General features: G+C 45.5%; 1 protein-coding gene across 1 annotated transcript; it reads right to left on the bottom strand.

Moving 5' to 3' along the window:
* Positions 1-1,968: 1,968 nt before the first annotated feature.
* LOC122404258 lies at positions 1,969-11,317 on the bottom strand. The gene is made up of 3 exons (XM_043408196.1): positions 8,581-11,317; positions 8,093-8,368; positions 1,969-2,204 (listed from the first exon to the last, which is right to left on the bottom strand). The coding sequence occupies exons 1-3, from the start codon at positions 11,315-11,317 to the stop codon at positions 1,969-1,971; spliced, it is 3,249 nt and encodes a 1,082-aa protein (XP_043264131.1).
* Positions 11,318-13,505: the final 2,188 nt, after the last annotated feature.

Here is a 13,505-nt window from a genome sequence, read left to right as displayed (position 1 = left end):
CGAAACTGATAGGTGTGTGTGTATACGTATTATGTCGACGACGACAAATTTTCGACTCAAGAAGAAAAATTTTCTCTTATCTCTTATACCATTTCTGACAATTTCAATGAGACGATATTACGATATCTCTAGCATGCGTGGACCGATTTTTTTGGAATTGGTCTTATTCGAAAGCTTATATGCGGTTTACATAAGAAAAATGCCTTTAAATTTAAAAAATATTGCAGGGGTGATGAGATATTATTGAAATAAGTTTCAGAATAGCCTGGCGACGAGTAAAGGATAGCGGTAGCGACAGTCGATCGATATCTTGTATACAGGGTGTCTTTCATGTACTTGGCGTCGAGACGCTACCGCGTCTCTAGATACACGAAGATTGTCCTGCATTCACGAGTTGTTAATAAAGTTGAGGGTAGACGATCAACAAAGATTTGCACTTAACCAGTCTCTCGAATTCAAGGACACTACAATTTGGCGACGAGGATGCGATGCTGGTCGAAAATTTTGATGTAAAAGTATACATCGAGAAAGTGGCACGTGAGGACCGTACATAACCTAAATCGAGCACGTGTTTGACTTCACAGGACACGAACATAAGACGATTTACACAGTCGATATCGCCGGCTTTTACAAAAGGTAAGTCTTAACATTTAAGTCAACATTTTGTTCAAAAATGATCTATAAAGATCTCTGTAAGTTTCATCTCTCATGCTTCAAAAGTCTTTATACAGTTTATCTCTTATGCATGCATGCAACTTAATTTAATAGGTTGTTTCGTGAACAAATTTATAGAAAAATGAAAAACGTTTTTGACAAGTCCTATAAAATACTTCAGTTTATTTGTAATTTATCAGTAAAAGAATCTGAATCTATATAATCCAATACACAAGATATAAAGACAGACATATATAAAGATAAAAAGAATATTTTTACCAGTATCTTCATATTCATAATGTTAGAATTTGGAGGGCTCAAATATTTATTTGAGAACCTCGTCTAACGGGTGTCCGGATTACGAAGGAGTAGGACGTAGGAAAAGTAAGTCGTTTGTTTCAATTGTATTTTCGCGCCGTCGATTTTCGACGACGCCGTTTATTTGAAAAAAAGGAACCAAAACAAAACAAACGAAATGAGAAACGAACTTGTAATAATCAAAAATAAAACAGAACAAAATTTACAGAAAGAAAAATAGACTGTTTGGCCGTTTGCCGCATTTAACAATTAAAAATAAAAATTAAAAATCATTGGCTCGTCCTCTGGCGCGTTAATCCGCCTCTCGTTTGACGAGTCGTCGGCTGGCCTCACTCTTCTCTGTAACAAAAAGGACGGAACTTGGTGTAAATACACGGTAACGTTAGTCACGTTTTCCGTCTCGTTCTGAAGTTCTCGCGCTCCTAGCTGTGCTTGTCGCACTCAGGAGCGGGGATTCTCTGCCGCTGCGTTACGAGGCGAAACAGGTGGACTGTATTTATTTATGTTCCCTTTAAATCAGGAAACGTTTGATTGCAGTTCTAAGGAAGACGAGATTATACCTCGATTCTTCCTATACTGCGGGATCTCGACCGTCGTAGGAAAGGGCAACAGATGGAGGTTGTAAGGCTCCAAATGTTGTCGAATCCTCGGTTTCTTACCGTCCTCGTAATCCGTACGTGTACGGTGTGGGACTGTACCTTGTCTGCGTTCGCAACGACTTACGATTAGCGTACGTTTCCCACTGTTGCTCTTGAGCGGTATTCCACGCACACGTTGGCGTATTTTCGAAATACCGCTTCAGCAGGTCGCCTGATGCTGGACACGTAATTAAAATTCCTAGCACCGACTGGAGGGCGGCAAGTCCACCCACGGAATACACCACGTGGTCCGTCTAGGTGGGGTTTTAACCGTTCGACAGTCAAGGGAGGTTCGTAGGTCAAATTCGAAACTTCGAATACGACCGATCGGTCCAACGATACGTATCTTTTTTCAGTCTTAGGTGGGCTTTTCCCACAGCTGAACTAGAAACTTTCGGATATAACCCACGAGATTCCTCTTTATAAACGGAAGTGTCGTTGGTACCGGATGGTATCCCAATCCGTTTATGTACTGCACTTCTTTGCGTTTCCGACTCTTTTTAACTCCAGTTAAAACGTGTAGCGGAAGTATTGGCGTTACCGGATCGGACCCCAATCCGTTCTCGCACTGCACCTTCTTCACCACGTTCTTAACTGGCTCGAAAGAACGACAAGCTCTACACTATTCGTTCTAATTGGTATATACGGAGGAGCGGGATCGTATGCCCATCTGCTCTCGGCCGTTTCAAATCAAGAGTGATTCGCTTAACAAGGAGAGTCAAATTCGGAGAGCGATTTCCGACTGGCGGCGCTGTAGCCGAATTTGAGTTTGTCTTTGTCTATCTTTCGATTGTCTTTCCTTTTCTATCTTACGCGTTTCGAAACGTTAGCTTGAAATTCTGCGTAGTTTGGTCGATCGCGTGATGTTTCGAAGAAATCCGTATGTGACCGTTTTTGTATCCGGTCTTGTTTACGCGTAGCGGACATGAGAGCCGAACATTCTCGAGTATGTTACATACGCAGAAAAACAATACCGGGTGACGAATAATATTCTACTATTCTTGCACGTCGAATTGACGCGATATTTAAACACATAAATATCTCAATATTTTTCCCATTTGGCCTAGTTACTTTAATAAATCTGAGTAAATCATCAATATTATATCTATATTTATTAACAAATGTCTTAACATAGAACTTAATATTATTAGTTGGACTACTCCTAAATTGAATCTGTAATTCCTTAACTAAAGATATAGTTGTAGCTATAACGTTCAGATTACTCAAATTATTTCCATCACTAATAAAATATTTTATGAAGTTGTATGCTCTTTAAAATGTTTATGATCTACTGGGACTTTATTAACTTTATGTCTTAATAAATTAATAATCAAAGTATCTGTATTAATATTATAATCAAGTAAGAGTGTCACAATAGTATTAATATTATCTTTTATTAATACTGTGTATCTCTAATGTTTAAATTTGATGAAATATTTTAAATCTGTTATCATTTTTTTGTAAATATCTAAATTATTTTTAAATCTGTAATTTGGAGAAATGAAAAGGGTTTGAATTTAAGGGGTAGAAATCACTGTGACAGATTGGGAAAATTGAAATTTTTGTATTATCTCTTTTCAATAGTCTCTTTAAGAATGACTCCCTAAAATATTAAAGTAAAATTTGCAAAAATGCATTTAGATGTACAAGATGTAATATGCCTAATGCTTGAAATTAACTGTTCTTTACTTTTGAACATTTATTTTGAAACTCTTTTATTATTTCTACTGTGGTAATGGTTTTATATGAATAGGAAGTATTTTCATCGAGATAATTGTGTGAATGAAGAGTACTTAGAATGTCCCGATACACGACTAAAGTGGTTCAAATGGCAACTTATTTAGCCGTAAACCAATTTAACAATAGCTATTCAGGATTATTACAAATCATGAAGGTCCATGATATTAAAATTGGATCACAGGCTATGCATATTGACACAAACAGCGACACATGACATTGGGTCGAAGGAAAAAGGAGATATAAATGAAAGAGATGAGGATGATCTTTCTACAGAAGATACGGTTTTGGGTCCTGAAGTAGATCCCCTTTAGAAAGTTTAAAAACTCCAATGTTATTTCTTAGATAATCTGGTGCAAAACTTTTTAAACACGTTTTTCTCAAAACCACACTTTTCAAACTGCGTGTCTCAATAACGCAGTCAATTTTCATCCGATTTACTTAAAATTTTGTGTGGTGATTCTTAATACTATTTTCTTCAGTTGCACGTACGGAATTTTCGATGGAATAATTAGTTTCGACGTGGTGTTAAAAGAAATATTGATTTGGTTACAGGTTTTTGAAAATATTTCCTTCAAAGTTTAAATATTTTATAATAAATAATTATTTTTAAAAATTTGTACGTGCAACTGAAGCTACCGTCCTACATTTTAAGAAAATTGCATGATTTCATGTTTCACAACTTGCAATGAAAAATTACACGTCCGCCCGTTTCTAAGAAATTTTTGGAAGCCTCTCACGCTGGTTCCTATTATGGTTATAACAATTAATATTGTTATACGAAATTTTGACAAGAAGTAATTCAAGAAATGTACTTTCGAAGACATTAAACATTTATCAGAAGAAGTTTCATTGTAATGTCCAAAAAATTGTTGAAATTTGCCTTTATTTTCAGCCGTCGCAGTGGTTTCACCACTTGCTGCGTCTTTTATTTTAAGATCACATTTCAATAGAAATCATAAGTAGACTTCTATGTAAGACAATTTAATTTATTTTGTATAAAAAGAGTTCTCTTCTAGCTTTTACATTCAAAAATTTAAAATACGGTTTACTTTTACAGAATAAGGGTTTAACATCCTAAACATTAAGTGTCATTGGTCCATTACTTAGATATTTAACCAACACATTCGATAATGTAGTGTTATAATATAATAGCATGTTGTTAAAATAGGTGCGAGTTGTTGTCGCTCTCACCCTTTAACGAGGAGTCCGAATTACGAGGGAGTGGGAATGTGTGGGAAAGTGAATCTGTACACTTATAAATTTCTTTCGCCTAGTCAATTGACTAGACGGTTTATTTAAAATTTGAAAATTTAAAGAAAAAAAACAAAATTAAATAAAGTAAAATTAAGAAATTTATTTTAAAGTTGCCAGGAAAAACTCGAGCCTGTTGGCTGGCTCGAGAAAAAAAAACCTGGCCGTGGTTTCTGGCCACTACGGCTCTCTTCTCGGCCTTCTGTAACAAAAAGAGACCGAAATTTGGCTGTAAATATTTGACAACGCTCGTCGCGTTGTCTGATTCGCTTCAATCCACACGCTCCTTACTCTGTTTATGATAAACAGGAGCGGGATTCCTACACAGCGATAAGCAACTGTTCTAGTGGACTGTATTATTGAACGTTTCTCGTGTGATCGAGAAACGTTCGACTGCAGTTCTGGAAAATTTTTAACAGCAGATGGGGAAGACAAGATTTGAGCCTCGATCTTCCCAATGCTGCGGGCTTGATTTTTGCAGGAGGTGACAACAGGTGGAGGTTGTAAGGCTCCAAAAGTTGTCCACTCCGTGATTCCGCGTCGTTTCCTGGTCTGTACGGGACCGGTGTGATGCAAGCCCTTAACTGCGCTAGAAGCGTCCGAAGGTTAAGGTGCTTACACCACGGTGCCCTTTGAACGTCGCTCTACACCGAGTGTCCGTACACACTGGTGATCCACAACCGACGTTCGAGCCAATCGAATTCAGCCGAAAGCACCCAGGGAATGCGCCAAATAAGGCCCCTATGGGGGTGGTTCTCGAACTGAAATGCGACTTTGGGAAACGACGATCCCACTGTGGGTATGCGCCAAAAGGCCCCTATAGGAGTGTTCGAATCGTACAAAAGTCAAGGAGAACCGAGAAGTTTTCTCGGTTCTCGTTACACGACAGCTGATTACAGCGGTACGTGTCTTCCACACAACGGTGGCGACAATCAAACACTATTTAAGTGTTACGATGATTGTTATCAGCCACCGGTTGTTAATGTGGGAAATCGTTCGCGCTTTGAAACAATTTGACGCAACGTTGGAGATAATCGAACACTATCGAAGTGCAGAAACGATTATTGTCAGCCACCGGTTGTTAATTGTAAATTGTTTCAATTCTAATACAGTTCGCTTCCAGAATGGTTCTGTTAACACAACGATCACTTAACTCACGAAACCGTGAGGTACGAAATTCGACTAGGTCTAATTCTTTCGAATTTACCACAGTCTTAATTTCGTTCCGTTTCGGTTCTGTGGTGCAACGATCCAATTAAACGGATTTAATTGAACGAATATAGTGATCGCGGTGTTGGACGAGGTCGGCTTAGATGATGCGAACTCGTCGAGAACCAGATAGCAAGTGATCGCAGAGACAGACCCTCTTGTCCGCGGTCGCGAGAGGGGAAATTGTCTGTCTCGTATTAATTTTGTATCCTCTCTGTTATTTCGGCGTAGTAATACCGGTTCTCATGGAGCCGTTACTGGGCCGATCGCGTGACTATTATCGAAGGTAAATTTGGATTTTTTCTACACGGTATTGCTCCCGAAGCATGTTACGCCGCAGAGGAGGCTCTGGAATGTCGCGTAAACTGAGGATAACACCGTATAATAAATGTCCCCTTTTTTCTACAGATCACGCGAGAATTTAACCGCCGTTTCTTATTAAAGAATTAACGCGTTATTTAAACAGATCAGGTTACTTATATGAAATAATTAATCATATGTTTGGTATTACTGTACTACCGTTATTTACAATTTAATACATTTGTTAGGGGGAGTAGGTTTGAAAAAACCTCGCCTAACGGTGGTCCGGATCGTGAGGGAAGGAACGTCGAGAAAAGAATACAAGTTTGCAATTTAATTTTCGCTTAGTCGAATGACTCGACTAAGCCTTTTATTTGGAAACGTTTGTAAACCAAAATTAGGTAAGGATGGTCTGCCCGGCCAGACGCCGCTGCAATTAATCCTGTTTGGTAAACCTGTAACAGAAAGAGACACGAATAGGCGTTAAATACCTGTGAACGTGAGTCACGCTGTGTGTCTTACTTTCTTCCGCGCTCGTCTGGTCTGTGCTTGTCGCACCCAGGAGCGGGGATCTCAGCCGCCGCGATGCGCAGCTAAGCTAGTGGACTGTATGTGTGAGCGTTCCCGTTAAATCGGGAATCGCTTGCTTATTATTGTCGTGTACGAGATTTCTGCTCGTCTAATTTCACGACTGCAATTTCTGACTGCAATTTATGACTTTGATGTATGACTGTCGCAGGAAAAGGTGATCGGAGGGAGGTTGTAAGGCTCCAACCTTTCAGCCGGTCCCCGGCCCTTCACCGCCTTCGTAAGTGCGTACGGCACTGTGTGGTGCAGGCTTGTCAACGGCGCCCTTAGGTCGACTTACGGTTGGGCCTGAGACCACGTTGCTTTGTCGGATGCTCCGTCCTACGCACAGGGACCGTACTCCCTGGAGATTTTTAGACGTGTCCTAGCTTTCGCCGATAGCTGGGGTTTAAAAAAGTGTCCCGCTTCGACTGGAAGACGGCAAATCCACCCAGGGTATTATTCACCCCTGTATGGTGGGTTCGAAGCCGTTTCTGACAGTCAATTGGAGGAAGGAGTTTGTACCTCGATCCTCTAGTGCACGATGATTCCACTCAGGGTTTCTTCCCACACCTGGATTATGGAGTCGTGCACTAAGAAAAGTGCGAAGAACCTCGCACCTATAAATTGGGATGAGCTTAGCCCTCTATCCCTGGGGAAACGATTGATTCCACTCAGGGTTTCTTCCCACACCTGTTTATGGATCGATTCCCCGGAAGCACTCGAATTACTTCGAGTCTATTCCGAATTAAATAAGTCTGCTTACAGAGCTCGGTCGTGTACCGACTGGCTCGATACGATAACTCGCGAATAATTCCTTTGCAACTCCGAGGGTAGTCGAAGAACTCGACTCGGGTCGGATTGCTCGAATTATTCTGTTATGCGACTGCTGAGCGTGTTCGTATACCGAAGTGCTCGTGGCAGTGGTTTGATAGCGAGTGACGGACGAGCACGAGCTGCCAAAAGTGAGCGCGTGAGTGGGGAGAGTCTTCCGTCACGCGGCGCTGTCGCCGTGTCTCTCGTCCGTCTCTGTCTATTATATAGTTTTCGTACCTTCTCTAAACTCGGGCGTTTAAACCGCTTGTTTCAAAATTGAACGTTAATTAATCGTTCGCGTGACTTTGCAGAAAACCTCGAGAACCGTGTTTTCTGTCCTCTAATATTTTGAATAGCGGACGCGTCGACCTAGAATCTTCCTGGTCGGTCGCGTAACCGAAAACAAACCGGGTAACGAATTGTTTCGGATTTAAATTAACTATCGCATTTTAATCGATATTTAAACATACCGCCCCCCTTGCACGGTCCGTGCAACAAGAATGGGAGGCGTAGGTCGCGGTCACGTCGCGTAAAGCCCGTAGAGAAGGTAGAAGTACACTTTCAACAACTTTCTATTGTAAAAGTTTAACTGTACTTACTCAGCGGCGTGCCTGGGCCCTTTCGTCCTCCAGCAACCGGAGGGTGGTCAGGAGGACCTCCCCGAGGGCCGAATCCGGTTCCCGGCGACGTGGTCGTTGGTGCGGCTGTGGGGCCTGGTGGTTCCGGTTTCGGGGGCGGCTGACCGTTACGGGTCGAGCGGGCCCCCGGTTCCGCCTCCTGCGGGCGTAATCCCGCCGCTCGTGTTGCGTGGGCGATGTCGCAGGGATTCCCTTGCGCTTTTTCAAGCACCGGTACTCTTCTGCGAAATGCGTACGCTGTAAGTAGCGTGCAATTCTTTCCGTTGCACGCTGGATTTCCGCTGCTTCGACAACTTTTGCATCGAATGACCTTCGTTCTCCGACCGCCGGCCTCCGGAACCGGAGGCAATAGGCAGTCACACGTTGTAGCTTACTCCATTGGGAAAATCGGAAAACTAAGTTCCATTCCTTTTCCGGAGTGGCCACGAGGGTATGCGATACGCGTTTACCCTCCTCGGTCTCGAGCGAGGCTGGCGATTTCGGCCAATTTTCCTCTGATTGTCGAAGCCATTTCGGCCCGGAAATCCATAATTCGGACTGAATGAGTTCTGCGGCGTCTACACCTCGCGAATTCAGATCCGCTGGGTTGAAGCGCGTGGGAACGTGCCGCCATTCAGCTTTTGGGAGCATGGTCTGAATTTTTGACACACGGTTGGCTATCACAACCTTCCATGTCGACGCATGCTTTTTCAACCAAGCGAGTGCAATCGTGGAATCTGTCCAGCAGATTATGCGGCTCATTTCTATGGGGAATGACCGTTTCACGTGCACTATGAGCTCGGAAAGTAACACAGCCCCATTCAATTCCAGGACGGGGATAGACTGTGTTTTTATCGGAGCCACTCGTGTCTTTGCCATGATTAATGTCGTAAACACGTCATTATTTTTCGTCGTCACCCGTAAGTAAGTGACGGCCGAATAGGCAGCGAGTGATGCATCGCAGAATCCGTGTAGTTCCACAGTAACTGCGTCGGCTCCGTATTGGATCCATCTCGGGAATTTTAGTTCTTTGAGACTGCTCCAATCCCTGCAAAACGTGTTCCACGTTTTTTGCGTGTCCGTGGAAATTTGGTCGTCCCACTGGATTTTCTCCAGCCATTGGGACTGCATCAGAATTTTTGCACGGATTACGACTGGTGATAACCAGCCGAGGGGATCGAAGAGCTTCGCGATCTCCGAGAACAAATTTCTTTTTGTCATCGGTAACGCAGACGGTTGAAACCGTTGCAGATCGAAATGGAAGTAGTCTCCGGATGGGATCCATCGTAGACCAAGCACTTTTAGTTCGGAATCGTCGAACAGAGTGAGGTCTACGGCGTGGGAGTGAGCACCTTGGGGGATGTTTCGCAATAATTTCGCGGAGTTTCCAGCCCATTTCCTCAACTTGAACCCACCGCCCTGCAGGAGATCGCAGACTTGCTTGCGAATTTTCTCTAGCAGGGTTTTGTTGGACGCTCCCATAAATACGTCGTCGACGTATATGTACCTCTCGAGGATCGGAGCGGCGAGAGGATACCTCTCTCCATCCTGCTCCTTTAATTCGAGGAGGGTACGCATCGCTAAATATGGGGCGCACGCCGTACCGTATGTTACGGTATTCAATTCGAAAGCTTTGAGCTTTTCGTCGTTTGACGCGCGCCATACGATGCATTGGAAACGACGGTCCTGTGGGGCGACGAGGATTTGCCGAAACATCTTCTCGATATCTGCCACCAGAACGTACTCATACAGACGCCACCTCGTTAAAACCGAGGTGATATCGTTCTGTAATTTTGGTCCGACATGCAGGACGTCGTTTAGGGATCGCCCTCTGACCGTTCTGCTGGTTGCATTGAACACAACTCGCAGTTTGGTCGTCGCACTTTCCGTGCGTACGACCGCTCGATGCGGAATGTACAGTCGATACTGGTCAATCGGCTCAAGCCGAGTCATGTGACCTAAGGACTCGTACTCCGCGAGGAACTCAGAGTATTCTCTGTCGAGGGTCGTATCCGCCTCCAGTTTACGCCTCATCCTCGCGAGAGCGGACAGCGCTATGTGGAACGAGTGTCCTAACGCTTCGTCCGGTCTCGGGTGATTCAAGGGCAATCGGACTATAAACCGTCCGGTTTTGTCCCGTTCGACGGTTCTTCGGAAGAGTGCTTCGCACTCTTTTTCCGCCTTGGACCGCACCGAGGTCGTGGGGATTTCTTCGGTTTCCCAGAATCGTCGAATTGCGTAATCCAGCGATTCGAGAACGGTGCAATGCAGCGTTCTTACCGTATTCCGGCCGTCGCCTTCAACGTGTATAGGGCCGGATATAACCCAGCCAAACGCCGTTTCTTGGGCGATCGGACCATCATTCGCCCCTCGTCGGAAGCCCGAACGAATCACCTGAGCATATAAATCCGCTCCGACCAGAATTTCGATCGTAGGATCGGCCCTGGCTTCTGGATCGGCTAACGGTAAACCTCGGAACGCACTGTAAACACGCGCGTTCGCCAACGTGTTGCGGTAGGTCGTGATTTTCGGCACGACGTACGCTTGAGCGACACATATCGGTTTCGACTCGTTTATCGAGCCGAGGTTTAAACCGACGCTATATTTTATTTGCTGCGTCTGGCCGCCCCCCAAGCCCGATACCGTGGCTGGGGTACGCACGCGTTTCAATCGGAGGTCGTTTGCCAGACCTGCGGAGACGAATGACGTCTCCGATCCTTGGTCTAACAGTGCTCGCGCGATTCGCGATGCACCGTTCTCTCCGAACACGCGTACTCGTGCCGTGGCTAGCAGCACGGTCCTCGGTGCGCCTGTACCGAGCGCGGTACAGTGTGATGTCGAGGCCGATTTCTTGTAGGCCTTCGAAGTCGAAGGTTTTCCTTTCGGCTTCGATACGGCCGTACTTCGTGGATGAGCGTTGTAATCGCTCTCGTCACGTTGGCCGTATGCACTTTGCGCCTGCGGCCTCGGATTATTTTGTTTCCGCAGTTCATCATAGTGCAGGAGGGTATGATGCTTCCCCCTACACCGATGGCATACCTGGGGTCTCTGACATTGTGATACCGTATGAGAAAATGCGAGGCATAGCGCACAGGCCATGCGGTTCTGCACGTAGTGGTGACGCATTTTTGGCGTCAGCACTTGAAAATTGGTGCATTGAGGCAGACTGTGTGCCCCAGTGCAGAATCCGCATACTGGCATCCGCATTTGTTTGGTTCGCCTGTCGTTTGCGGAACTTGAGCGTCTCAGGTTTGGGGCCGAGTCGGTTCCCATAACGACGTTATGGCTTGCCAGCGGCTTCGAAGCGACGCTTTTTGGTCGAGCGTCGATGGGCTTCGGCATGCGGCATTGTTTCCGGGGCGAGAGCTGCCTCTCGACGGTCCTCTTTCATCGAAAGCAGAGCTTGCGCGTGATGATCGACGAAGATTCGGACATCCTCGAACATCGGGTAGTTAGTCGAGAGGCCGAGCGATCTCTGCCATTCCAGCTCCAATTTCGGAGTGAAATGTTGTATCGTCCAGTACGCTAGCATCCATTCTACTAGCTGTTCGGACGTGCCCCTTTTTCTTAATGCAGCTAGAGTCTCTGTGCATTCCACAGTGGCCTGCTGCATGCTGGCTAGATCGTTGAATTCAATCTGCTTCAGCGAAAATAGTTTGTCCAGCAACCTTCCCGTGACCATGCGTGGAAGCCCGTATTTATCCTTGAGCATTCTCCACGTTTCGGGGAAGTTACGTCCGACAATCTCGAGCGACGAAATCGTCGCGAGAGCTGGTCCTTCCAAGCATGCGTTCAGATGGTACAATTTCTGTACGTCTGATAACGGCGCATTGTTCATCACCCCGGTGGTAAATAGATCCTCGAAATGTTCCCATTCCCGAGGATCCCCTCCGAATTTAGGCAATCTTTGCTTGGGGAGCTCAATGGGCATGCTGAATTGCTGGACCTCCGGTGCCGGTGGTCTCGATTCAGCAGCGATTCGTGTCAGCTCGGCGGTTACGAAATCCTGGAATTCCTGGAATTCGTTTTCCACGCCGAGGAGGTAGCCTGGCTTAAAAAGCGTATAGGCTTGCCTTTTTGCGGCGGGAATCATCTTCCGCACGTTCGCATACATGGTGCGGACATCCCGCCATGTTCGCCCGGCGTAGTCGAGCTTTTCTTGGAGGAGTTTCTCCGTGAATTTAGCTCTGCCCATTTTTTTGAGATTTATGCTCACGGATCTAAGACGATCGAACTCGTCTGTTAACTCCATGAGCTGATCCTCAATGTCGGCACGCGACATGGACTCGGATAACGTCATAGCGAGTTTGTCGAGGATTAATCAACTCGATTCAACTCTTACGTGGTAATTTCGTCACGTGCAAAGGCAGTCACCTTTTCCCGTTCCAATCAACCTCGTTTGATCCGGCTCGAAGGACCTTATGTTAGGGGGAGTAGGTTTGAAAAAAACCTCGCCTAACGGTGGTCCGGATCGTGAGGGAAGGAACGTCGGGAAAAGAATACAAGATTTTCAATTTAATTTTCGCTTAGTCGAATGACTCGACTAAGCCGTTTATTGGTAAACTTTTGGAAACAGAAATTATGTAATACGAATTGTCTGCCCGGCCAGACGCCGCTGCAGTTAATCCTGTTTGGTAAACCTGTAACAGAAAGAGACACGAATAGGCGTTAAATACCTGTGAACGTGAGTCACGCTGTGTGTCTTACTTTCTTCCGCGCTCGTCTGGTCTGTGCTTGTCGCACCCAGGAGCGGGGATCTCAGCCGCCGCGATGCGCAGCTAAGCTAGTGGACTGTATGTGTGAGCGTTCCCGTTAAATCGGGAATCGCTTGCTTATTATTGTCGTGTACGAGATTTCTGCTCGTCTAATTTCACGACTGCAATTTCTGACTGTGATTTATGACTGTCGCAGGAGAAGGTGATCGGAGGGAGGTTGTAAGGCTCCAACCTTTCAGCCGGTCCCCGGCCCTTCACCGCCTTCGTAAGTGCGTACGGCACTGTGTGGTGCAGGCTTGTCAACGGCGCCCTTAGGTCGACTTACGGTTGGGCCTGAGACCACGTTGCTTGTCGGAGTCTCCGTCCTACGCGCAGGGACCGTACTCCCTGGCGATTTTGGGACGTGTCCTAGCTTTCGCCGATAGCTGGGGTTTAAAAATGTGTCCCGCTTCGACTGGAAGACGGCAAATCCACCCAGGGTATTATTCACCCCTGTATGGTGGGTTCGAAGCCGTTTCTGACAGTCAATTGGAGGAAGGAGTTTGTACCTCGATCCTCTAGTGCACGATGATTCCACTCAGGGTTTTTTCCCACACCTGGATTATGGAGTCGTGCACTAAGAAAAGCGCGAAGAACCTCGCACCTATAAATTGGGATGAGTTAGCCCTCTATCCCTGGGG

The sequence above is a fragment of the Colletes gigas genome, unplaced genomic scaffold (assembly GCF_013123115.1).
Source record: "Colletes gigas isolate AHSC1104 unplaced genomic scaffold, ASM1312311v1 Colletes_gigas_Sc00137, whole genome shotgun sequence".
Lineage (NCBI taxonomy): Eukaryota > Metazoa > Arthropoda > Insecta > Hymenoptera > Colletidae > Colletes > Colletes gigas.
This window is presented reverse-complemented; position numbering and strand designations above follow the sequence as displayed.